This window comes from Hippocampus comes, unplaced genomic scaffold, assembly GCF_001891065.2.
Source record: "Hippocampus comes isolate QL1 unplaced genomic scaffold, H_comes_QL1_v1.1 scaffold59, whole genome shotgun sequence".
NCBI classification, from domain to species: Eukaryota; Metazoa; Chordata; class Actinopteri; order Syngnathiformes; family Syngnathidae; genus Hippocampus; species Hippocampus comes.
Genome location: NW_017805406.1, coordinates 306,268 through 333,437, shown reverse-complemented (window position 1 = coordinate 333,437; position 27,170 = coordinate 306,268). Strand labels below are relative to the sequence as shown.

General features: G+C 46.5%; 3 protein-coding genes and 1 long non-coding RNA gene across 16 annotated transcripts in view; 3 read left to right on the top strand and 1 right to left on the bottom strand.

The window, feature by feature from the left end:
- Positions 1-12,711, top strand: part of sptbn2 (spectrin, beta, non-erythrocytic 2) — a 31,540-nt gene extending 18,829 nt beyond the window's left edge. For 2 of the 5 annotated variants that reach the window (XM_019873403.1, XM_019873405.1), the window contains 29 exons: positions 40-342; positions 466-619; positions 724-1,118; positions 1,224-1,487; positions 1,573-1,784; positions 2,230-2,367; positions 2,450-2,669; positions 2,794-3,330; positions 3,634-3,836; positions 3,905-3,995; positions 4,082-4,228; positions 4,324-4,587; positions 4,687-4,911; positions 4,991-5,080; positions 5,267-5,545; positions 5,637-5,767; positions 5,865-6,069; positions 6,157-6,531; positions 6,604-6,848; positions 6,929-7,067; positions 7,137-7,221; positions 7,344-7,540; positions 7,651-7,778; positions 7,875-7,950; positions 8,468-8,545; positions 9,187-9,359; positions 9,435-9,608; positions 9,766-9,808; positions 9,892-12,711. In XM_019873403.1, the coding sequence (XP_019728962.1) occupies positions 40-342; positions 466-619; positions 724-1,118; positions 1,224-1,487; positions 1,573-1,784; positions 2,230-2,367; positions 2,450-2,669; positions 2,794-3,330; positions 3,634-3,836; positions 3,905-3,995; positions 4,082-4,228; positions 4,324-4,587; positions 4,687-4,911; positions 4,991-5,080; positions 5,267-5,545; positions 5,637-5,767; positions 5,865-6,069; positions 6,157-6,531; positions 6,604-6,848; positions 6,929-7,067; positions 7,137-7,221; positions 7,344-7,540; positions 7,651-7,778; positions 7,875-7,950; positions 8,468-8,545; positions 9,187-9,359; positions 9,435-9,608; positions 9,766-9,808; positions 9,892-10,110 (5,790 nt within the window). In that variant the 3' untranslated portion in view covers positions 10,111-12,711. The remainder of the gene's footprint in view (positions 1-39; positions 343-465; positions 620-723; positions 1,119-1,223; positions 1,488-1,572; positions 1,785-2,229; positions 2,368-2,449; positions 2,670-2,793; positions 3,331-3,633; positions 3,837-3,904; positions 3,996-4,081; positions 4,229-4,323; positions 4,588-4,686; positions 4,912-4,990; positions 5,081-5,266; positions 5,546-5,636; positions 5,768-5,864; positions 6,070-6,156; positions 6,532-6,603; positions 6,849-6,928; positions 7,068-7,136; positions 7,222-7,343; positions 7,541-7,650; positions 7,779-7,874; positions 7,951-8,467; positions 8,546-9,186; positions 9,360-9,434; positions 9,609-9,765; positions 9,809-9,891) is intronic. The other 3 variants (XM_019873406.1, XM_019873407.1, XM_019873404.1) reach the window with 2 other exon arrangements.
- Positions 12,712-13,549: 838 nt separating this feature from the next.
- Positions 13,550-20,122, top strand: dpf2 (double PHD fingers 2). Of its 5 annotated transcripts, XM_019873339.1 has the most exons (13): positions 13,635-13,665; positions 15,072-15,105; positions 15,179-15,342; positions 15,536-15,643; positions 15,759-15,937; positions 16,297-16,389; positions 16,484-16,571; positions 16,765-16,806; positions 17,906-18,043; positions 18,127-18,258; positions 18,353-18,465; positions 18,557-18,638; positions 18,854-20,122. In XM_019873339.1, exons 3-13 carry the CDS (start codon positions 15,210-15,212, stop codon positions 18,934-18,936), a joined length of 1,191 nt encoding a protein of 396 aa, XP_019728898.1. In that variant the 5' UTR covers positions 13,635-13,665; positions 15,072-15,105; positions 15,179-15,209; the 3' UTR covers positions 18,937-20,122. The 5 variants fall into 5 exon arrangements, with proteins under 5 accessions (XP_019728894.1, XP_019728896.1, XP_019728895.1 ...); XM_019873335.1 differs by lacking the exon at positions 15,072-15,105 and having other exon boundaries at positions 13,550-13,665; XM_019873336.1 differs by lacking the exon at positions 15,072-15,105 and having other exon boundaries at positions 13,562-13,665; positions 15,182-15,342; positions 18,854-18,936.
- Positions 20,123-20,221: 99 nt separating this feature from the next.
- LOC109517873 (sodium/potassium/calcium exchanger 3) overlaps positions 20,222-27,170 on the bottom strand; it is a 30,733-nt gene continuing 23,784 nt past the window's right edge. For 3 of the 5 annotated variants that reach the window (XM_019873325.1, XM_019873327.1, XM_019873329.1), the window contains 14 exons: positions 24,771-24,997; positions 24,610-24,694; positions 24,285-24,388; positions 24,131-24,205; positions 23,772-23,797; positions 23,151-23,204; positions 22,921-23,063; positions 22,549-22,715; positions 22,221-22,428; positions 21,981-22,147; positions 21,774-21,888; positions 21,549-21,661; positions 21,385-21,450; positions 20,222-21,300 (listed from right to left, as the gene is read on the bottom strand). In XM_019873325.1, the coding sequence (XP_019728884.1) occupies positions 21,190-21,300; positions 21,385-21,450; positions 21,549-21,661; positions 21,774-21,888; positions 21,981-22,147; positions 22,221-22,428; positions 22,549-22,715; positions 22,921-23,063; positions 23,151-23,204; positions 23,772-23,797; positions 24,131-24,205; positions 24,285-24,388; positions 24,610-24,694; positions 24,771-24,997 (1,661 nt within the window). In that variant the 3' untranslated portion in view covers positions 20,222-21,189. The remainder of the gene's footprint in view (positions 21,301-21,384; positions 21,451-21,548; positions 21,662-21,773; positions 21,889-21,980; positions 22,148-22,220; positions 22,429-22,548; positions 22,716-22,920; positions 23,064-23,150; positions 23,205-23,771; positions 23,798-24,130; positions 24,206-24,284; positions 24,389-24,609; positions 24,695-24,770; positions 24,998-27,170) is intronic. The other 2 variants (XM_019873328.1, XM_019873330.1) reach the window with 1 other exon arrangement.
- LOC109517876 (uncharacterized) lies at positions 22,700-24,203 on the top strand. Its single transcript, XR_002168624.1, has 3 exons — positions 22,700-22,821; positions 22,931-23,050; positions 24,092-24,203. It is a non-coding gene; the product is annotated as an uncharacterized LOC109517876 (long non-coding RNA).

The window sequence follows — 27,170 nt, the reverse complement described above, 5'->3', positions numbered from 1 at the left end:
TTTGATGCCAGCTCTAATTTGATCAATTTTGTCATCAAGGACAATTTTGGAACTGATCTGGGCGCGGTGGAAGCCGCCACCCGTAAACATGAAGCAATTGAGACAGACATCGGTGCCTATTGGGAGCGTGTGGCCGCCGTTGAGGCTGTTGCCAAAGAGCTGGAGGCCGAGGGTTACCATGATGTGCGACGTGTGCTTGCAAGAAGGGACAATGTGCTTCGCCTCTGGGAATACCTCAAGGAGCTCCTCGCTGCACGCAGAGAGCGACTGAATGCCCATCGAGACCTGCAGAGGCTGTTTGAAGAGATGCGGTACATCATGGACTGGATGGCTGACATGAAGGTACCGCCACAGCATTTTAAACACGCCGCCAATTAACCGGGATGCCCCGAGAGCGACTGTGATTTGTGGACTCCTTGTCAATTTTTGTAGCCTTGAATGATTTGTGTCCTTATTCCTGCGTAGAGTCGTCTGCAGTCCCAAGACAGTGGCAAGCATTTGCATGATGTTTTGGACCTACTTCAGAAACATACTCTAGTAGAGGCTGACATTTCAGCACAGGCAGAGAGAATCAAAGCAGTGCAGGGAGCTGCCAATCGCTTCACTTCGCATGACCAAGGTGAGGATTAAATCATTGTTTCCACCTTCCGTTTATGTTTTCTGTTCAGTGAAACGTACTTTTACAAGACCAGTCGTATATGTTCTTTCCTTTCACATTGCCAGCGTACCAACCATGTGAGCCAGGGCTAGTGAGTGAAAAGGTCGACCTGCTGGGCCAAGCCTACGAGGAGCTGGGCCGGCTTGCTGCACAGCGCAGGGAACGCCTGGAGGACTCCCGTCGCCTTTGGCAATTCCTGTGGGACTTGGGAGAGGAGGCAGCGTGGATCAGAGAGCAAGAGCAGATCCTGACCAGCGGAGAATGTGGCCGGGACCTCACGTCTGCCCTTCACCTGCTCAGTAAACACGAGGCTTTCAGGGATGAGATGGCAGCACGCTATGGCCCGCTGAGTAACAGCATTGCTGCAGGGGAGGCTTTGGTGAACGAGGGACACTTTGGAGCCCCAGAGGTCACAGAGAATATTCGAGACATTCGTGCACAGTGGACACATCTGGAGGAGGTGGGTGGTGATCAACATTCCCTAAAAGTGCTTGACACGTCTGCCCTATTAAAAAAAACAAAACAAATGACTTTGGTTGGATTTCCTGCTGTTTGTCTTTCCCAGACAACAAAACTGAGAGAACAGAAGCTGAAAGACTCAGTGGCCCTGTATCAGTTCCTCACAGATGCTAATGACATGGATGCTTGGCTAATGGAAACTCTAAGACAGGTGTCCAGTCAGGACGTGGGCCATGACGAGTTCTCCACCCAAACTCTAGCTCGCAAGCAGAGGGAAATAGAGGAGGAGATCAAGAGCCACCAACCACTCATTGAATCCTTGCATGAGCAGAACCAAGCATTGCCACAAACCTACGCTAATTTCCCTGAGGTATGTATACCTTGTCTGTTTTTCATGCATTTCAAATCATCTCATGCTGTCTGTACTACTAAATTACTGTTTATTGTCACTGTAGGTGGAGGGCCGGCTACCTGCTATCGAGCAGCGCTATAAAGAGCTACAGTCCCTGTCGGTGTCTCGTCGTCAGGCCCTGGAAGGTGCTTTAGCACTTTATCGTATGTTCAGCGAGGCGGGTGCCTGCCAACTCTGGGTGGAAGAAAAAGAGAAGTGGTTACATGGCATGGAGATCCCGACCAAACTTGAAGACTTGGAGGTGGTGCAGCAGAGGTCAGTGTCGAAGTAAAGCATTGGGGGGAAAAAAATTGATAGTGTGTATTCTTTAGCTCAGTATGCAGTGGTGGGCATCGCAACAGGTACTTGGGCGTCAGTGGGTACGAGACTCCACCTCGAAATGCCACCGCTATCACACAGCAATTCATCTGGAGCAGTTTAAAATCAACATTAATCTTAATGACATGACAACAATGGATTCAATCATTGCTCGGAGCAATCAAATGATGGGAAAATGCTGACATCATTGTATGCTAGTTAGCTGGTCTTCTGAGGCGAATTTCAAATTTGATTGGTCATATTGGCCACACATAATAGTTTTTAAGTTACATCGGGCAACATGATTGAGCCTGAAGGCAGTGGGCAGATTAAATTGGCATGGCAGCACTCAATGTATTTATCTTTAGTACAGTTTATGAATTATATACCTTTGCTCCTACAGGTTTGAGACACTGGAACCAGAAATGAACAACATAGGGACCAGTGTCACCGATGTGAACCAGGTGGCTGAGCAGCTGCTGTCTTCAGACAACTGCAACAAAGACCAAATCCACCGGACTCGCGACCATCTGAATAACAGGTTAGAAATGACACACGATGATGGGAATGACCCAACCACCACGCAACAGGATTTAAATAATGACCGTTGGCATCGTCCCCAGGTGGAAAGAATTCCAGAAACTGGCTGGTCAAAAGAAACAAGGCCTGGAGTCAGCCCTCAATATCCAAAACTACCACCTGGAATGTAATGAGATCCAAACGTGGATGAAAGAGAAAACCAAAGTAATAGAATCTACTCAGAGCTTGGGAAATGATCTGACCGGAGTGATGGCTCTACAGCGGAAACTCACGGGGATGGAGAGAGACCTAGAAGCTATTCAGGTACGTGGTCACCTCTTCGCTGGGTGTGGAAGGATGAGCGCGTTTTAAAATTTTTTTTGTGTGTGTGTGTGTGTGTGTGTGTGTGTGTGTGTGTGTGTGTGTGTGTGTGTGTGTGTGTCTACAGGGAAAGTTAGATGACCTGAGAGAGGAAGCAGAAAAACTGGCCCAGGAACATCCAGATCAAGCAGGGGAGATTCAAGATCGCCTGGCGGGAATACAGGAAGTGTGGGAGGAGTTGAACTCCACTATGAAGCGGCGTGAAGAGTCACTGGGTGAGGCCAGCAAGCTGCAGGGCTTCCTCAGGGATCTTGATGACTTCCAGTCGTGGCTGTCCCGCACCCAGACAGCTGTCGCCTCTGAGGACATTCCCACCTCTCTGCCCGAGGCTGAGAGTTTGCTCGCCCAGCATGAGAATATCAAAAATGAGGTGGATAACTATAAGAACGACTATGAGAAGATGCGAGTGGTGGGTGAAGAAGTGACCCAAGGCCAAACAGATGCCCAGCACATGTTCTTGGCTCAAAGGCTCCAGGCTTTGGATACCGGCTGGCATGAGCTGCGTCAAATGTGGGAGAACCGCCACAGTCTCTTGGCCCAAGCGTTCGACTTCCAGACGTTCTTACGGGACGCAAAGCAGGCGGAGGCCTTCCTCAACAGCCAGGTTAGGAAAATGAACCTCAGAACTAAGGTTTCTTTCCGGAGAGCTATGGCCACCGCGATTCTAAAAATATCTCGAGTGCAGTCTGAGCCTAGCTATAAGCAAACACGAGGCTGCCAGCTGGCGCGCTGACGAAAGAGGATGGCGGTGTTGCTTAGAAACTGCTTCGAAACATCCTTTTTCGAAAATTATTTCGGTAACATCGCCCTACGTTTTACTGATTTGGTGCGAAAGGCCTTGTCAAGAATCAGAATTAGGTTAGAGTTGAGAATTGAGCTCAGAACATTCCTTTCCTCTGTTTGTTAGGAGTATGTATTATCCCACACGGAGATGCCGACAAGTCTTCAGGGAGCGGAAGAGGCCATTAAAAAATATGAAGATTTCCTCACCACCACCGAGGCCAGTGAGGAGAAGATAACCGGTGTTGTGGAGGCGGGACGGCGCCTCATTAACGATGGCAACGCAAACTCGGATAAGATCCAAGAGAAAGTGGATTCTATTCAGGAAAGGTTGGAGCATATTGAAAAGAGACAGCATTTTCCGCTCAATTTTTAACTTTCTCGTTCGCTTCGACCAGGCACCTCAAGAATAAGAACGCCGCCAATGAGTTGCTGGCAAAACTTAAGGACAACCGGGAACTGCAGCACTTCCTCCAAGACGGACAGGAGGTATGAACAGCACATCATTAGAAAGAGTCTAAAAGCATTTAGCTGTTTTGTTCGACACATGATCATTTTTGTTGTTTTTCCCGTAGCTCACGTTATGGATTAATGAGAAGATGCTGACGGCTCAGGACATGTCATATGACGAGGCTCGAAATCTTCACAGCAAGTGGCAAAAACACCAGGCCTTCATGGCAGAGCTGGCCTCGAACAAAGACTGGCTAGACAAAATCGATAAGGTGTGACAATTTATTTTTTTTTCCTTTCATCTAAAACGACACACGGAAATGAAACGAAGAATAACTGTCCCGCCTGCTTTTCGGTCTCCTAACAGGAGGGCCAGGCTCTTGTGGCAGAGAAGCCAGAGCTGAAACCTGTTGTTCAGCAAACCCTGGAGGACTTGCAGCGTCAGTGGGAGGAGTTGGAGGGCACCACCCGCACCAAAGCCCAATGCTTGTTTGATGCCAATCGGGCAGAGCTGTTTACACAAAGCTGCTGCGCTCTGGATGGCTGGGTGAAGAACCTCGAGGGTCAGCTGCACAGTGACGATTACGGCAAGGATTTGACCAGCGTCAACATCCTGCTCAAGAAGCATCAGGTCGGCCACCGCGGTGACGTCTTCCCCGCCGGTGACAAATCATGCTGGTCGTGTCCGTTAAGCGACTGATGTCTCACGTTCTCTTTTCTGCTTGTGTAGATGCTGGAACACCAGATGGAGGTCAGGGAGAAGGAGGTGCAGTCACTGCAGTCTCAAGCTTTGGCTTTGTCTCAGGAAGACGCTGGACTGGCTGAGGTGGACGGTCAGCAAAGGCGAGTCACCGACAGCTTTTCCAGCCTTCAGGAGCCGCTTAGACTGAGGAGACAGCGGCTACTTGCCTCCAAAGAGGCACACCAGTTCAACAGAGACCTGGAAGATGAAATAGTGAGTTTATTTTTGATTTATAAGCGTATTTATGATTTGGTTTAGTCATTCATAATTGTCTTAAATCTTATTCCTTTAGTTGTGGGTGAAAGAACGGATGCCCTTGGCGACCTCCACGGACCATGGAAAGGACCTTCCGACAGTGCAGCTACTTATCAAGAAGAACCAGGTATTTTGACTTCAGCCTTTAAGTTTTTGGAAGAGATGATGACTGCATGCTTTTTTTTCCCCTGTGATGCAGGAAGATGGAGGTTGTTTAGAAAGAGATTTTCTGACCGCGACTGTAATCCGAGCAGCGCCCATGAGCCACACAAATGGCTCCAATCCAATGGTGTCCTTTTTGTTTCTGAATCAGACGCTCCAAAAGGAGATCCAAGGACATCAACCCCGCATCGATGACATCCACAAACGAGGCAAGACGCAAAGCCAGGTCGATGGGGAGCGACAGTCTGTCTTAGAGGAGCGACTTGTCGAGCTGAAAGAGCTCTGGGACCAGCTGATTGCGGAGACCGACAAACGCCACGCTCGTCTGGTGGAGGCCAATCGAGCCCAGCAGTTCTACGCTGACGCGGCGGAGGCAGAGGCCTGGATGGGAGAGCAGGAGTTGCACATGATGTCGGAAGAAAAGGCGAAGGTAAACCAAGACGAATCGGACAGAGAATGGACCGATTGCCACTTTCCCCATTACCTCCTTTGTAAAGTCACCCCAACCGTTTGCCTCTCAGGATGAGCAAAGTGCTCTCGTGATGGTTAAAAAACACCAGACTCTGGAACAGGCGCTTGAAGACTACGCCCAGACCATTCACCAGCTAGCCAACAGCAGCCGATTAATGGTCACCAGTGAACATCCAGAGAGGTTAGAGAATGCATCAGCTGTTGTTTCACAGCTGCGTATGAGAAGTCGAGTAGATTCCCGACGGCTGATTGGCATGGTATTATGTTCAATTTGACAGTGACCGAATCAACTTACGACAAGCACAAGTCGACAAGCTGTACGCTGGCTTGAAAGACCTCGCGGAGGAGCGCCGCGGGAGGCTTCAAGAGAGACTTCGTCTGACCCAGTTAAAGCGGGAGGTGGATGATTTGGAACAGTGGATCGCAGAAAGGGAGGTGGTTGCCGGCTCCCACGAACTAGGACAGGACTACGAGCACGTCACTGTAAGTCGTACTGCGCCCCCCGGCGTATCCCGATGATTATGGCGCTACGGGAAATGAAGCGGAATCGCATTGTTTTTCTTTGCGCAGATGCTGAGGGACAAGTTCCGCGAGTTTGCTCGTGACACTAGCACAATTGGCCAAGAGCGCGTCGATGGCGTCAACGCGCTGGCGGACAACCTGATTGAGTCTGGTCACCCGGAGAACGCCAGCGTGGCCGAGTGGAAGGATGGCCTCAACGAGGCCTGGGCCGACCTGCTGGAACTGATTGACACACGCACGCAGATGTTAGCGGCCTCCTATGAGCTGCACCGCTTCCATCAGGATGCCACGGAGGTTCTTGGCCGCGTGAAGGAGAAGCGGGAGGCGCTACCGTCTGACCTTGGCCGAGATCTGAACACTGTCCAGCATCTACACAGACAGCACAATACTTTTGAAAACGACATTCAGGCCCTCAGCGGACAGGTAATCTGCTGATAAAATGCCTCCTATGTAGATTCATCTGGAAGAATTAATCTCTCGATCATCCACCCAAAGGTGAACCAGGTGCAAGATGACGCCGCACGGCTGCAAAAGGCCTACGCCGGAGAGAAAGCTGATGACATTAACCGCAGCGAACACGCTGTGAGCTCTGCCTGGGAGGGTCTTCTCAAGGCTGGCGAGTCCCGCAGGGTGCTCCTGCTCGACACGGTGGAAAAGTTCCGCTTCTTCAACATGGTGCGCGACCTCATGCTCTGGATGGATGGGGTCAACCTGCAGATTGATGCACATGATAGCCCCAGGTGAGTGCATGATCATGCTCAGGCAAACATTTTTATTGTCGGAGCAGCTTGTATCTTACTTTCTCATGATGTCGTTGCAGGGATGTCTCCTCAGCGGGCCTGGTCATCGCCAATCATCAAGACATCAAAGCGGAGATTGAGACCCGAGCAGACAGCTTCACGGCCTGTTTTGACATGGGCAACGCGCTCGTCAACAATAACCACTATGCCACCGATGAGGTCATTATTCTCTTGCCGTGACAATAAAAGTTATGACCGTGTCATTGCTCATCACAGCTTCATTTTCAGATCCGGGAAAAGCTCTCTCAGTTACAAGAAAAGAGAGACAAGATCCACAAAAAGTGGCAGGACAAGATGGACTATTTACAAATTAGTATGTATCCTCATCTTGTTTACGAGAGAGCACATTCCAGGTGGCATTTGCTTCTGTTAGCGGATCATATAGCATCACACAAACGTAACACTGTATATTTCTCTCCTTTCCTCGCTTTGCAGTGCTAGAGGTATTGCAGTTTGGGCGTGATGCTTACGTCGCGGAGTCTTGGTTGGCCGGGCAAGAGCCTCTTGTGCGGACGGCAGACCTCGGCTCCAATGTCGACGAGGTGGAAAGTTTAATTAAGCGCCACGAGGCCTTTGAGAAACTCGCCGCTTCCTGGGAAGAGCGTTTTGTTCAGTTGGAGAAACTTACGACAGTGAGTCGACTGCATTCAAATGAAATTGTGAAAAAAGAATCACTCTTAATTCCTCGGGCATGAGAGCTCCCGTTTAGAAATGGCAACTGAGTGTCTATTTTTTTTTTCAGCTGGAGGAGCAGGAAATTCAGAGGAGGCGAGCGGAAGAGGAGAGGGCACGGCGGCCCCCGACACCGGCCCCCGTAGAGGAAGTGGTGCAGTCGGAGGCAGAAAGTCAAGTGCATGACTCTGCTGCCAGGTAAGCCAAAGGCTGATTTTTATCAAACATAAAGCTGTGGGTTAACGCTGTCAACACTGCTTTTGATCGTGCGCCTTATCTCTTAATCAAACACAGAACCAGTCTAGACCAGACAACACTGAATCAGTCAGTGTCCGTGAACGGAGTACACAGTGACAATGACACATCACAGGTAAGATGTGATTTTTATTGATTTATTTTTTTCCAAATCATGGTCGTGGATCTAGACTAATGCCTATTCAAATTCAATTTTTCAACAAGATAATAGTTTATCCTTGTTGCAATGAGATGACAACACTGATGTACTTTATAACTAGCAAGCAATCAGAAATAGGACATTTTCAATCAAAAAATGTCTTGTCAGTAATGCCTGTGCTTCATTTGTATTCCAAAATAAGACGAGATTCTGAGTGTCCCATTGAAACATATATATAACTGTACTGTTTGTGATGTGCGTGTCGACTTATCAACATTGTCCCTTGTCAGATCACGACATTGTTATACGCAGGGTGGCACTCACATCATCATCATCATGATCTATGTTTAGCTCCAGGGGACATCCATGTTTAATCCAAACTGACTGCTCATGAGATGAGATGACTCGAAGACTCAACGAGTGTTGTTTTATGAGTGAAGAAAATCTTTTATAGTTGACATGATTTAACAATGTCCTGTTGCGTTTTTACCAGCAGTCGCTATCGCTATCATTGTCAGTGGGATCGAAATCAGAGGCTAAGCGTGTGTGTAAACCAAAGCAGCCTCAGCGTGTGAGTACCAAGATTTGGTCAGCTTTGTAGCCTTCCGCTCAGCCCCTGGTCAACTGCAGCACCATTGCGCTCTGTCACCACCATCGCTTTATCATGTGAGATCATTTTTGTCATGGCCTCTGGTTGGCAGCTGCGCTCCAAGGCATCACGCAGATTCATGCACACGTGCTGTTCATGGCTCAAGTACGCTCATACATACATGTGCTCATCTTGACCAGGACACGAGTGAATGTCGAGTTGTATTTGTTGAATTTATGTGTAGTTTGTTGTCGTCCTTCCCCGTACGTGACAGTTGCGCTAACCCCCCCTGCCCCCGATACATCGTCTGATTAGCATACACTCAATAAAAGAGACAGAAATGATATCTAGATTCTGTAGGTGCTATATCTATATTATTCAAGCTGTATAATGTCTGAGGTATTTATGACAGGTGTGCCACAAAGCTTCCAGGAAGCGCGGCTGTAGTGTAATTGTGTGTCTCTGCGACAATGTGTCATTATACGAACCCGCTGAACTGACAAAATGATGTACAGCGACTGTCATCCGAGCTTTCCCATGCCGGCTGCTTAGCTCCTCACGTCCTCCATCAGCCTTTGCCTTCTCCACCTCCACCTCCACTCATGTTCCACTCTGAACCACAGGGCTCGGAATCGGAAAACGGACCGGGTCGAGACAGCGGCTTGGCCTCCTCGCGCCTCGATCCGTCGGCCACCTTACCGGGCCGAGGTGGAGCCGACGCCGACCCGGACGCCATGGAGGGCATACTTTGTCGAAAACAAGAGATGGAGTCGCACAGCAAGAAGGCAGCTACCAGGTAATAATAAACTCATCTTTTTTTTTTAAATGTGTTCATCAACACGCTTCTAATTGCTTTAATATAATCACACAGATCATGGCAGAACGTATACTGCGTCCTAAGAAAAGGAAGTCTGGGTTTCTACAAAGATGGCAAGAGTGCTGCTAATGGGATTCCATACCACGGAGAAGTCCCCATCAGCCTTGGCGAGGCTGTTTGTGAGATCGCACATGACTATAAGAAGAGGAAACACGTATTCAAGCTCCGGTGAGTGGATAACTAGGTTTTGCCGTATTACTGTGTTGACTCAAATAGTGGCCTTTTAAAATTGATTTCTCAAAAACCCCTGACCCAAAAAAAAAAAAAAAAAGAGAAAATACTGTGTGACTTTAGGGTCAACTGACCATGCGTATTTTGCTTTCAGGCTAGGAGATGGAAAAGAGTACTTGTTCCAAGCAAAGGATGAGGTGATAAACAATAAAGACGTTGTAAATGTGTTGCATTTGTGCTGTGAATTGGTTGATTCCAAATTTCCTTTGTCCACTTCAAGGCGGAAATGAGCTCCTGGATCCGCTCCATCCTCAGTTCCATTCCATCGGGATCAGGAGACTCGCCTGGAAGTCCGCGGGTCCTCAGCCGCGCCATGACCATGCCCCCCATCTCGCCCGTCTCGCCCTCAGTCGACACCGCAGGCGTGACCATGCGCAACAAAGACGGTAAAGATAAAGATCGGGAGAAGAGGTTCAGCTTCTTTGGCAAGAAAAAATAGGACTTTGGTCAAAATCATGGATGGAAACGACCCACAAACTGAACGACACACTGGTCTCGGCGCAGCTCAGAGGCGCGCTGTATTTCGACAGCTACAGAAAATGTACTTTTTTTTTTCCCCCCAACTCCGGTTTTATCTGTCGCTTTCTTTTTGGTTCGCCGACTAAGTGCATCTCAAACACGGAAGCCCTCACCCAGAGACACCACCCACAGTAATTAACAGAACTAATGTTTGAGGAGAGGAAAGGGGGTGTCCTGTTCATCTCTTGTCCGCAGATTTGGTTGGCCTGCATTGCGTGAGCCGTGTTCCCGCCGTTGTGACGCCCCAATTGCTGGAAGCTCTTCTTCTCATTTGGCGCAGTCACCTCAGACCCCTCTGTTCTGCTTTTGAGCTTGATGTTATTAACCTGACCAATATTAATGCTGTTCTGATGATTATTTATCTTTTGTTATTGCTGGTTTGAAGAAAACTATTGATTTGATTGTCCATGTCGTGGAGAGAAACAAAGTAAAAACTAGTGGAGAATGTTGGGTTTATCCTTGTATGTATTACGATAATTTGTTTTAGGAATGATGGTACTTGAGTTTTTTTTTTTTTTAATAAAGGTCATTTAATTTTAGCAGTCTACAGTAAGTGAACACAAATTCAATTGGGAAATTTATATATGAAATAAGCTTTTTTTGTATTGCTAAATTTGCCAGAATTTATCATTGCAGTGATCTTTTCTGCTTGATTTGTGAGTTCTTTTTTTTTTTTTTTGTCTGTACAAAGCAGAGAAAATTAGTTTTTCTAGTGCGTGTGCGCGTGTGCGTGAGCTGTGGTGATGTGGATTTTGCACGTCAATATTACTCCTCATCAGACAACGGCCTGACGGATGCTACTTTTTGGTACTCAAATGGAGATGAAAATGAAACACGGATACAAAATATTACTGGAATTCTTTTCTGCTGATAAATGCTTTTTCTTTACCTCTGCGCTTTTTTTTTTTTTTTTAACTGACATCACCAAGGAGTTTTCTTTTTCTTTCTTGTTTCAATCATCACTCTGGCATTTGGGGGCCGAAGCACATTTGGTGTGGCAGACGTGGATGGATGGCAGCACATGTCCAATCACAGCTGGTGTGGCTTTGATGTAGGGAAGCAGAATACATGCGCTGCCGGAGTGCCGCCTTACTTGAAAAGATACCCCTCACCCCTGTACTCAAACCTAGCTACCCTCCATTCAAATACTTTCCCGATATAAGCTTTCACAGTACAGAGATTAAAAAAAAAAAAAATTCCAACATGATCAAACTGGGCTATGGACTCTATATGTAGGTACAATAGGCCCAATGGTGCGCTCAAACATCAAGGCATCAAGGTCTTGTCAAATAGGGACACGTTTTGAATCCTCTCAAATGATATTTGTGCTTTGTGGCATGATTATACTGTAGGTTTATCTTTGTGTACCACCATCAACCCATCTATGTGGATTTACGACAAGAACGTGATTGTTTTATTATCAGCGTGGGAGAACAATGTGATGCGTAATTGGCGTTTCCAATCACGAGAAATAAGGTAGCCAAGTCTATGAAAAAAACATTCTCATAGAATCTTCCAACTACTGTCCGTGTTCAACAATATAATAGAGCAGTTGTCTCGAAATACATATTGATAATTGTCACTTTCATCCACATGTCAATTTGCCTTTTCTGACTGCCAAAATTCACTAAGAGGTAACTTGATAACAATACTAACCTGTGAGGTTTGGGTTTTGTTACAGGTAATCCGGATACTTTGTTGTAATCCGTTACATGCTGATCACAATGACACTGACAGAGGGAGATGTAAACCTACATTATGGTTGCGCTGGTTTGAACTGTCACGCTTGGCCTTATTTTGTAGTTCCAAATGAATGTGGAACCAGTCCGACCATCGCTCCAATCCGAGTACAGGGTGACCAAACATCCACTTTGGTCCACAGTCTGAGGAAGCCAAGTTACAAAGGTTAACAATGCATAAACAAGTGACCATTGGCACTGTTACGTTGAGCACAATGATTCCAAATGAGTCCTAAGGTGAAAGGTCAGGCAAGAGTATTGTATGACTTCATCTCATTTTGAATGTAAATGAATCCATTTCAGTTGGGCCAAATTGGTCACGGAAGCAAAAAAAAAAAAAAAAAATCAAACAAACATAAGTGCTCTCTCACATAAACTGCACTGCGTGCTTAAAGCGTGTGCAATTCTCCTCAGAGGACCTTTTGACAAGAACGAAAAGTTGGTTGGCTGCCAGAGCACTCACGAAAATAAAAGTTCTGAATGATTTGATGTGTGAACTGTTTTATAGAAATGGGGGCGAAATGCACTGAATGGGGGTGATTTCTTTTTTGTAAAAAGAGGCAGGGTATTTGCAGTCTAGTTGGAAACTGGTCATTTTTTTCATCCAGTGGTTTTGTCTTGCGGCATTGGATGAAACTACATTTTCACTTTGCTTTTGACAATGTCCGTTTTCTTCCTCTGTAGTTGTTAATAACACTACTATTATTAATTGCTATTATGATCATTATTGCTACTGTTGTTACTATTACTACTCCTGTTACTAATGCGTTGCAAAAAAAAAAGTATCAATGCTGTCCATTTTTCAGGTACATGTCTGTAATTGCAGACTCTTCCACATGGTGTCAGTGTGCCGTGGAACATTTTCATTACAATTCCAGAAATGTTTGTTGACTTCTGTATCTACAGCTACAATATTAGGAATAATAAAATCTGGTTTAATCAAAAAATGTGCTGCTTTTTGGGGAGTAAATTATGAACTTGTGTATTTTTGCTAATTACTGTGCAGCTAAGTTTAACAGTCCAAGTTCTACAAATAATGTATCTCTTGTTCATCTTTCTGTACCAATGACATATAATGACGGACAGAACACACATTCTACCGTGAGAGCAAAAGTTACATTTAACATGTGGCCACACACCAGAATAATAGCTTCATGTTCATCACAACAAACCTAAATTTCCTAATAAGTAAATGTATGAGTAAACTGAGACAAATGCATGATTTTAGTATTGATAATTTTGTTTGGTGGTGTGTCGTGCTGTTTTGTTTTATATCTCATGTTGAATGGCGACATACCCATGCTGGTGCAGAATGATGCCCAGAAATTACACATTTGACCGAACAATGAATGGAGCACAGCCCCTTGTCTCATGTTTGTAAAAAACTAATAAAACATTTTTTTGTTGTTGCATAAAAATCTAATCATATTGTAGTTGACTCATCTAAAGAAGCCAGCTATGTTTTAAGTTAAAACAAGACGTTTCGATTTTTTTTAAAGCATGTAGGAAGTGTGCTCTAAATATCGCGGTTTTTCAACTATTACGGCCGTGTGTGGAACGTGTCACCGCGAGAAACGAGGGGTTCACTTCCTGTCAGTATGACGAAATGCTCCTTGCAATGACCAAAGATGACCACTAAGCGGTGCTAAGTGGTAACCCTGTGCTACATTTCCCAGCAGCCCCTTGGCCGCATCGTCAAGCAAGATGGCAGCTGTTGTCGAGAATGTTGTCAAACTGTAAGTGTTCCACTTTCCTTCACCCTTTTTTCGCTTTTAGACGACAAAAGTTGCGGCGAACCCACGACGACCATTTCATTATTAATCTCCCAGTCGCGTCGCTTGGTTGCTTGAACGACATTTCCACTGGACGGTTGAAGGTTACCAAACGCAGTCGGAGCGTCGTCGACTGTTCTGTTGGTCGAACATGTCCTACAATGAAAGTTAGCAAGCTCGAGTTTGACGCCTTGAATGTGTCGAGTCACTGTGATACGGCAAATATATGTGTTCGTGTGAGCACAATGGTTTGTTTCTGTGTGGTTAGTTTGAATCTTGCAATGCTATTTTGACAGCTAGCTCGCGTCGGTTGGCACCACACAAGCCAGGTGTCTGTCACGCTAATGGGCTCAAGTTATCCAAAGTTGGCGTTTGGGGAGGGGGGGGGCAACTGTTTGACGACAAGTTCCAAATGGTATTGAATACTCCTCATTATCATACCCCTTCAAAGTAACTTCTTAGTGCGCCAGTTGTTCGTTCTGAACTACAGTTGTCAATGTGATAGACGACTCCCATTTTCCGCGTCGTCAGTCAGTTCTGCTCGGAGTTGAAGTTTTACGGCAGGTGCTTGGGGGACTTCAGATGCCGTCGGAATAACAAGCTCTCATTGGACTCAGAAATCCCGAAGCGTCACCTAAACTTTCCTCCAAATGTGAAAAATAAAAAGAGTGATCAACTTCCAACTGAGCTATCCCCCGCCTCTACACCATTCACTATTCATAAATTCACCTATACACGTTTTCCTATTCCAGCTATTTGCTGAAAAACATTTTGTGGTCTTTCTGAAGTACCCTTTGAAGTTGGGACTTTTTGTGATCTGTTGAAATTGACACAAAATAAGTTACACGGGACAAGTTTTTGCCACTACTCACCCATACTGAGTACCATATTTGATCCTATATCCTGTCTCCCAATTGTGATGGAAATTTTTGAATCAAAATTTTTCTCAGTTAGGGGTGCTCTATGTGAAAGGAGTACACACAGCAGATAAGAGACGAAGAACACAGTCTGGTGAATATAAACAATGAAGGAATGGGGAAAGGGCCACATTGCTATTTGCAGAGGTGGATGTTAACTCATTAGCTGGTGACAGCGATCTGCTCAATGTAACGCACACTAGATTTCCAGCTAAAGTCGTTTGTCATATACATACTTAAAAACTGAGAGAAAATGGATGATAGGAAAAAAGTAACTGTAAGGAATTCCATGAAGAGGCCCCTGAAGCTTCATCAGGAAAATGTATTGAATCTCCCTGGTTGTTGTGACGTTTGTAGGTCATGTTGTATCCAAAAGAAAATCCAATGCACTAAACTTGTCTTTGAGTATTTATTACAACAAGTAGTAAGTGCATCCGTCTCTCTTGAAAGCAGGAAGTCAGGCGAACCCACCGTCAGGAGATAATGGGTAATAAACAATGCCTCACAATAGCGAGGATGCCATCTCAATAATGTTTTTTTTTTTTTTTTTGGTGTGTCAGCAGGTTGGGCGAGCAGTACTACAGAGATGCCATGGAGCAATGCCATAACTACAACGCTCGTCTGTGCGCGGAGAGGAGCGTGCGCATGCCCTTCCTGGACTCCCAGACGGGCGTGGCTCAGAGCAACTGCTACATTTGGATGGAGAAAAGGCACAGGGGGCCTGGTAGGAATCAACATTGCTCTGCCTCTTACCACATCAAATTAGAAAGACGTGTATGTGCAACGTGTGCATTCATTAGGACAGGAAGCATTCCGGTGTTGTTTTGTGTCGTCAATTAACGAAACCGTCGCATTCTTCATTGCTTTCTAAGCAAATGTCGAGAAGCATACCAGATGGCGTCTCATCTGTTCCTCAGGCAGGGCTCCGGGCCAGCTCTACACTTACCCTTCCAGGAGGTGGCGCAAAAAGCGAAGATCTCATCCTCCCGAGGACCCTCGGCTAGTCTTCCCCTCAGCGAAGTCAGGTATTTTGGGGTGGTATGCTCTTGAAGGGGGTGCGGGGGGTGGGAGGCAGGGGGGGTGCTCTCTTGCACACTCAAATGGATTGATGGAGACGCGCTTTGGCTTTTGTCTGCACAGAGCCGGATGTCGGACTGAAGAAGGATGCGCTCTTGTCATCTGATGGCAGCAGCCTGGAGGCCTTGCTGAAGGGCGACTCCCTGGAGAAACGCGCACCCGCCGATCCCCGAGCGTCCGAGGAAGACTCCAACCCCGGCGACTACGCCGTCGGCCTGAACCCCGCCGCACGCACCAGAAAGGTTCTTCGACACACATCTGCACACATGTGATGCTACGCAAACTAAGAGTTTGCGCAAACCTTTGTGCTCAAGGGCAGTCGCCAAATTGTATAGTTCACCTCTCGCGGTCATTGAAATGAATTAAGTGTGTTTAAAAAGTGTGTCAAAGTAAATTTCACTGTCGATTACAGCGTATTGGAGAGGTGCTTTGAGGATTCATTTGGAAAACCAAGCTTTTTATTTTTTTATTCGGTGTGTCCAAATAATACAGTCCAAAAGTGTGTCGACACTTGTGCTACCAAATGATATCAGTCGTTTATAAGTCAATCAAAAATGAAGCACTCACGCCCCATCCTGCGCATGTCTCCACGACATGGTAGAAAATCTTGGAACCTGACGACTTTCTCGATGACCTGGACGACGACGACTACGAGGAAGACACGCCCAAGAGAAGAGGCAAAGGCAAGGGGAAGGTGAACAAGTGCACGAGACAAGAACACACTTGAGCAACTGGTTTTTGGGAGAAGTCATAGTTTCAAGATTGTGTGCGCGCGTGTGTGTGTTCAGGGTCGCGGGGTGGGCAGCGGCGGCAGCAGCAGGAAGAAGCTGGACTCGGCAGCGTTGGAGGAGCGCGACAAGCCGTACGTGTGCGACAGTGAGTGACGCCAACCGTCTGCGGCTGCGCCTTGGCCGCCATCTTGTTTCCGCTCCCGTGTGATCCCGTCAGCTAGCCAAGCCGCCGTCGACGTCATCTACGCCTTAATGTGTGTCGTTTTTCGACCCGAGGGGGGTGGCATTCTTCTGAGTGTCTCTCTGTGTCTTTCTTGTCTCCTCCCCCTCTCTTTCAGACGCTATCAAACAAAAGCATATTTCCAAACTTTCTGAAAAAGGTACATCCGCTTTCCTTCTCTACGTCGTCTGCATGTCACTGTTGAGTCTCACAGACGGGTTGGTGTTTTTTTTTTTTTTTGTGGCTCGCAAACGAATTCGGAGGAGGGTAACAGCTGATTAGCCGTGCTCACACGCTATGCACGCTGTGCTTCAGTCTGCTCGTGACCCATGTAGACGGAAGCACCTGATTTCATTTCCTTTTTTGTCGGCGTGCGCTTCATCCCTTGTCTCTTCAATTCTCACTGTGCACCAGTTTGCTGGGTTTTTTTTCCCAACCTTGCGAGACGAGGTTCTCTTTCATCCTCGTCTTTATGAGTGACAGTTAAGCTACCAACTAACATGGATTTATTTAATATTGTTTTCAGTCCTAAATCCATGCATTTTGTATTTTTTAATCCTTGAGATCTTGAGGGAAACCATCAGTTGGTACAATTTCAGACAACTTTTAAGTCATTCGTGTCAAAACTCACCCAGTCGGTATAACATTTGTAACATGTTTGCCAGATACACACCACAGCTTCCTTTCGCCACGTGCACGCTGTATTAACAAAGCACTGTGTGAATATTTGGAAAATATGCAATTTGGAAATCAAGTTCAAAGCAATTTGAAGATGACTCATTTTCATGGCTCGGTGCAACCAAACCGAAGCCATCATGTATTGCGGTAGACGGTAAAGATTGTCCAGTTCCATTGTTATCTCCCATCGACCATTCAAGTAAATAATCCAGTGGAACCTTCAGAGTCAAACATGAATTGCATTAGATGGACTTCTAAGTGTAAAGAAAAGACGGGCCGTATAATTGAAGTAAAACTCGTCACCTTTTAAATTCTGACATTGGTGGCGTTGGATTGGCATTGCTGGAACGTGCGTGTAAGTGTACATTCACTCATTTGTGTGTGTCTAACAATATTTAATCGCCTGTGGTTGCTCATATTGTACGCAACAGCCAGAAAAAAAAAAACTGCACCCGGCCATGATATGAGTTGAGTGGATCATTAGTTGTAGGACGACGTAATTGGTCGGTTGTTACAAAAACGACAAACCAGCCTTTGTGGTGGGTCACACGTGTTGCTGTCATTTCCGGTGTCGGCGTCAGTCTGCGGCAAACGCTACAAGAACCGTCCCGGCCTGAGCTACCACTACACCCACTCGCACCTGGCCGACGAGGAGGGCGAAGAAAAGGAGGAGATGGAGATCAGCGAGCCGCAGACACCGCTGCCGGAGGCGCCCAAAAGTAAGCGGCCCCCGCTCGTTTGGCTCGGCGAGACGTCTCGGGTTGTGGCACGGCGCTTGAGCTTCTCATTTCGTCTCCGTCAGCCCCGAAGAGAGGCCCAGACGGGCTGGCCTTGCCCAACAAGTACTGCGACTTCTGCTTGGGAGACTCCAAAACCAATCACAAGACGGGCCAGTCGGAAGAGCTGGTGTCCTGCTCCGACTGCGGCCGCTCGGGTGGGTCGCCCTGCACTCGCCGCCTTCTCCACCCGCTCGGGCATACGCGCTAACAGACGTGTGTGTGTGTGTGTGTGTTGTGGGGGGGTTTCAGGCCACCCGTCATGCCTGCAATTCACCCCCATCATGATGGCCGCCGTCAAGACGTATCGCTGGCAGTGCATCGAGTGCAAGTGCTGTAACATGTGCGGCACCTCCGAGAACGACGTGAGTTTGCACGACGTCCATCGCGGCGGGCGTGCCGAATTCTTTAAAAAAGCTTTGGCTGGATTTTGGTTCTTTTGTTTGTCTCTTCAAGGACCAGCTGCTCTTCTGTGACGACTGCGATCGAGGTTACCACATGTACTGTCTCAAGCCGCCCATGGCAGAACCCCCGGAGGGTAAGTCTGCAGATTTAAAAAAAAAAAAAAAAAAAAAGACTTTGATCACCACTTAACTTTCTTAACTTTAGCACTGAAAGCAATTTGTTTTTTTTTAAAGCCGTTCTGTTATAGTCCAAAAAAATGACAAGGTCGAGTGACATATGATATAAAAGGTACATTTGGACAAGACCAGATGACCAAATGAGATTGTCAACTGACTCGCGTGTGGTCAGGGAGCTGGAGTTGTCACCTGTGCGTGGACCTCCTGAAAGACAAAGCGTCCATCTACCAGAAGCAGGACGCCCCGCCCTCGTGATGGCCGCTCCTTCTGCACATACTTCGGCCGCGCCGGCGTCGCGCAAGTGTGTCCAGAGGGAGGCTGTGATTAGTCCAAAGGGAAGTACGTGCTACCACGCTGGCCTCATCTCTTCATACGTGACTGTTACACTCTCCATTTTTTTTTTCTTCCCGTGAGATCGGCGGAATTGTGCAGCGGGCCGTGCAAAGTGAAACTTTTAAATGTATTTTTTTTTTTTTTTTAACAATTTCTATCTTTCTAAAGTTGATCTCAGTACGCTTTAGTGGATGTCAATTTGGGTTCTTTTAGATTTCGGAGACCTTTCACACCGTCGCACGCAGGCTGAAATTACAAATTATTGACAAATTATTTTTTTAAACGAGAAGCACGAGGTTATCGATGGACAATAACGATCACATTTGATTGATATTTAAGATTACTGTCATACTCGAAATAATCGTAAGTATAAATATGTCATTCACATTTTTGAAGAATGACCATTTTTCTTGTGGTTGTGGCCTGCAATAAGGCGCTGCATCGTTTGAAAAGATTTTGCAGCAATTGAACAAATCCTACATGCTATGTTTTTTGGCTTTGTTTCAAATAACAGTTCCTCTGAGGTTCTATTTGCACGGCGTGCTGGCCGAAATGCGCTGCTGGGTCATGTATGTATCAGTTTCTCATCCATTTTTGAGGGTAGAATGCAAAAATAGACCCCCCGGCCCCTCCCTTGTCATTCCCAACAGCTCTTTGGGGCCTTTTACTACCACACAGGCACATAATTGCTCCCACCAAATGCCAATGTTAAGGTCTTCCTCGCTGTGTTGTAGCAGTTCTACGTTTAGTCTCCCTTCCAACTCACCTCGATTGTTTTCTAGTCATCATTTGCTGCGTTAGGACGCTCGAATGAGACCGTTTTCCTTGCTTGTGTGGCGGCCACGGAACGTTTTCTTGGATTTGGACACGGGCTCAGCAATGATGTGCCCTCAAAAGCATCAAGCGCCATTTCCCTCAAAAGTGTGAAACAAAGGCCAACGTGCACCACCGGAGAAGCACTATCGGCGCTTTGGATTTTGGTAGACAACACGGGAGCGCGGTTCATGGTAAAAATCACTGTAGGCGACTTCCCGTAGGCTGACTGATGGAATGTCCCATTGTACTTTTCACTGTAGGAAAATAAAAAAAATATATATATATATACTAAGCATTATGATGTCGTACAGCTCCCTCTCGAGACATTTGCAATGACCTATTATATAGTATGCTACCTGTCAAATCTCAAATCAGGCACAAGCAGAACTACTGTCGTACTATTTTATTGCACTCAGGATATAACAGTCTATCAATCCCTAGTTTAAAAAAAAATTCCCATCACATTTGAATAAAATTAACACTGCCGCAGAACAGCCGTGAAACAAAACATTCAGTCTTCGGTTTCCATTTGATTTCCGTCTCGGGTGTACTCCCTTTCAACAAACCTAAAATATTCTACACACCGAAACAGATGCATTCATTTGACTTAACGCTCTAATTTCAATATCAAGAACGCCACAAAACGAGGAAATCAAATCACTTTAGTGGAACATTTAAGACTTAATATCGGTTTGTACCAAAAATGTGGCTGGTTATTCACCTCATAGAAAAATAACAGATTGCTTTCATTGTACAATTTGAAAAAGGAGCAGCAAGAGAGAGCATCAGTGAGATTGCATCTCATTTATGCACGAAGTACCGCTGAATGTTTGTGCTGAGCAATTCAAATATTCCACCAAAGTGAATTCATTGCAATTCGAATCTTCATACCTCAATGTGGCAAAATCAAACGAAACTGAACTCGCCAAAGTTGATGACACTTATTAAATACACATTGAATATTTAATCCTAACACCTCTAAACAATCTCCAGACATAATTTTAACCGTACCAATACTCGTTGAGAGGCTGAAAATGTGCATTCCAACTCCTGACACGTTCAAGTTGTCCCTCAAAGTAGGACATTCGAGCATCATAGATTGCCGCGACCTTATGTAAATATTACACTCAAATATAGACAATAAATACTGTTGAATTTTTAGCCTGTGTGAGGAACAAGAAAAAAAAAACTGGAGGCGGTGATGTCAAACACTAGAAAATCAGTTCATGAAAAGTGCTGCTGTTCCAAAAAAGACTTATTGTGTCAGGGAAGCAACTCTAATTTTGACTTGAGCCAAAAAAAACAAAAAAAAAACAAAAAGGCCAAATGAGGAGGTTGCCCTCGCAGTGTCGCTTGACTTCACATGTGCCCAAAGAGGATGGAGCAGAGCAGGAAGATGGCGTAGAGGAACAACAGGCCCAGGCCCAGGCGCCGATCCAGCCGCCAGCCGTTCAGATGAACGCTCGTCACCTGCGAGAACAACGCGGCGAGTTTTACCCCCGCTTGTGTGATTTGAAAGCCAAGTGTGGGCGGAAGTGAAGCGCGTTGACTCACAGTGAGGAACACAGACGCCAGCAGCAGGACGACGGAATACACCAGGCCTTTGTTATTGATGGACACCTGCGGGCGAGGGGTAGATGGGGGACAAACAAAACGAGACGTCAAGCGTGTGTGGCGGCTCCGCGACGACAAAAGAAAAAGCGCGAAGGCCAGCCTACGAATGAGCCGTGGTCCACCACCAGCGTGCGGAGAGCCCACGGGAAGCCCAAACCCAGCAAGATGTCAAAGATGTTGCTGCCAATGGAGTTGGACACAGCCATGTCGCCCATGCCTGGAGACCGACGACACGTGAGAGTCCAAAAACCGACACTTTGCATGCCAATGACTCGTCCCGTATGTCCGAACTCAAATGCGGCCTTTGGGGACCGGTTGTGCCCGCCCACCTTGTCGGGCAACGATGAGGCTCGCCATGCAGTCGGGCACGCTGGTCCCCGCTGCCAAGAAGGTGATGCCCATGATGTAGTCTGGGATGTCTAAGGTGACGCTCACAATGGTGACCTGATGGACAGGTGAGCACGGCCACGTCGCAAGATGCTGTCGGTCGCGGTGGAGAAATCAGGTCACGGGACGAGCAGTTTCCCGGTACTTACCATCCACACCATGAGGTAGGAGAAGACGGCGATCCACAGCGTGGAGGCCACAAAGGTGACCATGAACCAGCGATGCCAGCGCGGGACGACGCAGTTGGGCACCGTGCAGTAGAGCAGGAGGCCCAGAGGCCACGTGATGACCCACTTGACCCTGGCCCAGCAACCGGCTGATGCACAGGCGCCCAACGTGTCACTTGGAGCCACACTAAGCCGCTCACACTTCCTGTTCGGCGTCCTCACCTGGGATGCGCAAGGGGTGGAAAGCGCCGTCGTCGTCATCGTCCGCCGCCGCCGCAGCCGGCTTGTCTCCGGACTCTGTGTGTCCTGCGCCGCCCCCGTTCTCCAAACTGCAGGAGCCCGTCCGCTTCAGGCTGTTGGCAGCGGAGCCCCCTCGGTACTCGGCCTCGCTGCCCCGCGGGCTCTTAGAACTCCGGATGAGTCTCTGCCGCTGGGAGGAGAGAGAAGAGCCTTGATGATAAGTTTGCTCTTCCAAGTCAAAGGTGAGGAAAAAACAAAACTAAAGAGACAAACGACGGCTGTACTAAATTCTAACGTGTGTGTATGTTACCTCGCTGATGAGCACACGGCCAGCCATGGAGAGTCTGGTGCGAGGCGAGAAGTGCGGCGTGATCATGATGCGCAGGCCGGCGTCGGAGAAGGACAGCTTGTGAGGGCTGAGGATGAGAAGCTCATCCACCATGACGACTGCGCCGCCCTCCTGATTCTGCACTTGAGCTAAAGTCACACGGACAGAAATCAGTCAGCAAGAGGAAAACCTTCCCTTCTGTTGGCCTGCGGGGGTTCAGAAGCTTTTATTTTTTTCTCCCTCCTCTCCGCTAAGGTGCATTCTCAAACTTTGCCTTCAATGTTGATAAAATCACATTGATATCGACAAAGTATTTTGCTACAAGCACACTTAAAGCGTGTCCATTTTCCAAACCTTTGTTCAGGAGGGCCATGGCGGTGTGGCAGGCCGAGGGCTCGTCTCCCATTTTGTCCTCTCCGCCGTCCTGTGACGCGACGCAGCACGGCCCGGCTCGGCGGAACTGTTGCGTCACAAATGTCCGAAGGTGCGTGTTGAACCTGCCAACAAAGCACAAATATGACGCATCATTTAACGACCAGAATGTGGTCGCACTTTGGCTGGGGGAGGGGGGCGTGTCCTCTTACTTCATAATGATGATGTAGATCACGTACATGGTCATGAGGAGCAAAGACTCCCACCTGCAAAGCACACACACACAAAAAAAATGTATTTCACTGTGTGTGCGACGCGTAATAGAAATCTCCCAACACCACCACAAGTAACGACCGTCGTAAACATTTTTTTTAAATCGCTCCGTAACAGCGTCAACCAAATTCAACAAGTTAGCTGCCAGCGCTAAACAAACTATTTCTATTCTGAGCGCGCTCCTCCAGTCGACTGCACTCGGTGAACTCCAATTGGGCTCCGATGACATACGGCGGGACCACCTTGGCGGCAACGTTGGCATTCAGCTAAAAGTCACCGTTGTACATCACCCGCCATTCCATTAAGTTGAGGGATAAATCAGTGGTTTCATTAAACCGCATCGCACCTCCGCCGGACAGAACAGAATGTGAAGATTTGCCGGCCGTTTTGTCTCTCCGATCACGAAGACAACACGCGTTTGTTTCATGGCACGTCGGCCCAACACACACGTCGGTCCTCGTAAGTGACAGCTCATTCGATTGTAAGCAAGGGCAATGGTGCATGTCACTCAAGAGCATCTTGCAAAAAAAAAAAAAGTATCAATACGAAGCTCGACTCACCAGACAACCACAGCGTCGTAAATGACCTTGAAGAGAGGACACGGGTGATTACAATCAGAAAGACAAGTAGGTCGACGGACATTATATGGATTGAGTGGAGTTGATTGCACAGATTTCTTTTTTTTTTTTTTTTTTTAAAGCAGTTCACGTAATTTAAAGTGCACCCTCACTGGCATGTACTGCTCGCACTAACAACACAGCCGCAAACTGTGAGGTTGTTTCTATGATATCTGTGAGAGTTGACGCCAGATAATAATGGGGGGGGGGGGGGCCAAACTTTGTTCTGAATAATATAGCCATTTGCATTTTCCATTTCCCAGAAGCAAAAACACTCAAGATGTGGGGTGTGTGCCACTCACCCCGATGAGCGCCAGCACAGACAGGATGTAGTAGGAGGAGTCTCGAAACAAAGACCACCACGTCAGCTTCACCGTCTGTGGGGAGACACAGCAACGTCACGACGGCGCGTGGCGACAAGAGGGACGACTATTTCAATCGCAACGTCGTTCGGACCTGGCCCGCAAAGATGCCGCTCAGGCCGATGATGACCAGGATGTTGAAGACGGCCGAGCCCACGATGGTGCCCACGCCAACGTCCCCTTTAGTGATGAAGACACCTGAAAAGAAAAAATTGCTCAGCTGTGCCATCTACTGGATGGGGGTGGTGGGGGCGCACATTTCATAACTAGATGTATGACAAAAATGTGACTTGAAATATGGAGAAAATACATTAATTGTCCCGTGAATAGCAAAAATGAATTTGAGCGCAAATGAGGACAGTTCAGAAAGGGATGCGTATTGCAAAACAAAAAAAATGATTTGAAAACAAACGTTTCACCAATGAGCGATGTGAAGAGCTCCGGAGCGGAGCTTCCTGCTGCCATGAACGTTGCCCCGGCAACATCCTCACTCAGCTGGAGATTCTGAGCGGGAGGGGGGGGGAGCAACACTGTTAGAACATTTCTAAGTGTTATGAAAAAGCATTCCAGGCTCTCTTACCTCCGATATTTTTTCAAGCGAAGGAACAAAGTAGTCATCGCAGACGATGGCCAGAGCGTAGAACATGTAGATGGCCTGAAAAGGCACGCAAGCGCTTTGATGAGAAGAACCAAGACACACGGATCCCTTGTCGGATTTTGGAATACTCACACAGAGAACGTGCAGTAAGACGGCTCCATTCTTCCGCTGCTCCTTATTGAAGATGTCCTCTGGAAACTCATGAATGGCTGCAAGGCATGATGGGAAGGCTTAACTAAAACGCTGACCCAATTTTGAGAAGTGTTAAAATATACCGTCATGGTGAAATGTTATAAAACCCAAGTGGCTGACATAATTTGCTGACTCGGCATTTTTTTTGCTCTGCAGGAAACTGTGGAGTGAGGACCTTCCGTCTTTTTGTTAATGACATTATCAAAATATATTTTAAAAAACACGAAGGCTGTTTATCATTTCATGTATTTTTCAAAATCCCCCGGCGCTTTCAACCACATTCTCCACAGGAGACCGTTTTTGTGTTTGATATGCATCCAGGCGTCATACAGGAAGTGAAACTGGCAGCTGGTTCCTGTGTGTCCAAAATACGGTAAGGCGTTTTTTTAGTCCAAAAAAGACGACCAAGGTGTTTTGATCCAAAAAAGCTGACATATGGAAAGTGTTTTGAGCACCCAAAAAAAAGTAAGCCGTTTTTTTTTTTTTACAACCAAAAAAGATGACCATGTATAGTAAGGTGTTTTTAGCCCAAAAATACAACCATGTATTGTAAGGCGTTTTTAACCAAAAAAAATGACCATGTACAGGAAAGCGATTTTAGCCCCCAAAAACGACCATGTATAATAAGGCATTTTAACCCAAAAACCGACCATGTTTAGTAAGGCGTTTTTTGCCGAAAAAAATGACCATGTATAGTAAGCCGTTTTTCGCCCCTCCAAAAAAGGATCATGTACAGTAAGCCGTTTTTGAGTCCAAAAAAATACGACTATGTATAATAAGGCGTTTTGAAACAAATAAGACGACCATGTACAGTAAGGCGTTTTTAACCCCCCCCAAAAAAACGTATACTAAGGCGTTTTTAACCGAAAAAACGACCATGAATAGTAAGGCGTTTTTTTGCCCCCAAAAAACGACCATGTACAGTAAGGCGTTTTTAGCTGAAAAAAAAAACGACCATGTACAGTAAGGCGTTTTTAGCCGAACAAAACGACCATGTACACGAAGGCGATTTTAGCTGAAATAAACGACCGTGTACACTAAGGCGATTTTAGCTGAAAAAAAACGAGCATGTTGTCTAAGGCGTTTTTAGCTGAAAAAAAACGACCATGTATAGTCAAATGTTTTTAACAAAAAAAAAAAAATGACCATGTGTAGTAAGCCGTTTTTAACCAAAAAAAAAAATGACCATGTATAGTTATGCGTTTTTAGCCCCCCCACAAAAACGACCATGTACAGTAAGGCGTTTTCAGCCCATTCCAGATCTTGGCCTTCCTTATCGAAGCTTGCATGTCAAGCTTTTTTGAACGACCATGTATATGAAGACCTGTTTGGGTTGTTACTTACGAGCTCAAAAAAGCAGCTCTGGTTGACTGGTTACTGTGTCCGCTTAACCGCGCAGAGGTGCGGTGTTTGAATCCAGGTTTCGGCCATCATCTGCTGAGTTTGCATCATTGACCAGGTATGTAAAGGCCTTTTTGGGTTGTTTCTTATGAGATCGGTATAGCAGCGTCACCGTGGTCGAATGGTTAGGGCATCAGTTTAAGGCGTTTTCAGCTGAAAAAAACGACCATGTACACGAAGGCATTTTGAGCTGAAAAAAACGACCATGTATAGTAAGGCGTTTTGAGCTGAAAAAAACGACCATGTATACGAAGGCATTTTTAGCCGAAAAAAACGACCATGTATACTGAGGCGATTTTAGCGGAAAAAAAGACCATGTAAAGTAAGGCGTTTTTAGTTGAAAAAAACGACCATGTATACTAAGGCGTTTTTAGCCGAAAAAAACGACCATGTATAGTAAGGCGTTTTTAGCTGAAAAAAACGACCATGTATACAAAGGCAAACGACCATGTATACTGAGGCGATTTTAGCGGAAAAAAAGACCATGTAAAGTAAGGCGTTTTTAGTTGAAAAAAACGACCATGTATACTAAGGCGTTTTTAGCCGAAAAAAACGACCATGTATAGTAAGGCGTTTTTAGCTGAAAAAAACGACCATGTATACAAAGGCAATTTTAGTCGAAAAAAACGACCATGGATAGTAAGGCGTTTTGAACTGAAAAAAACGACCATGTATACTAAGACGTTTTTAGCCGAAAAAAACGGCGTTTTTTGCCAAAAAAAACGACCATGTATAGTAAGGCGTTTTTAGTCGAAAAAAACGACCATGTATAGTGAGGCGTTTTTAGCC

Excerpts from the sequence above, each read along its gene's own strand:
- dpf2 (XM_019873335.1), top strand. The coding sequence starts at position 13,634 with ATGGCAGCTGTTGTCGAGAATGTTGTCAAACT. Across the intron at positions 13,666-15,178 it reads GTCGAGAATGTTGTCAAACT|CAGGTTGGGCGAGCAGTACT; the intron begins GTAAGTGTTCCA and ends TTGGTGTGTCAG. Across the intron at positions 18,259-18,352 it reads CTCCGACTGCGGCCGCTCGG|GCCACCCGTCATGCCTGCAA; the intron begins GTGGGTCGCCCT and ends GGGGGGTTTCAG.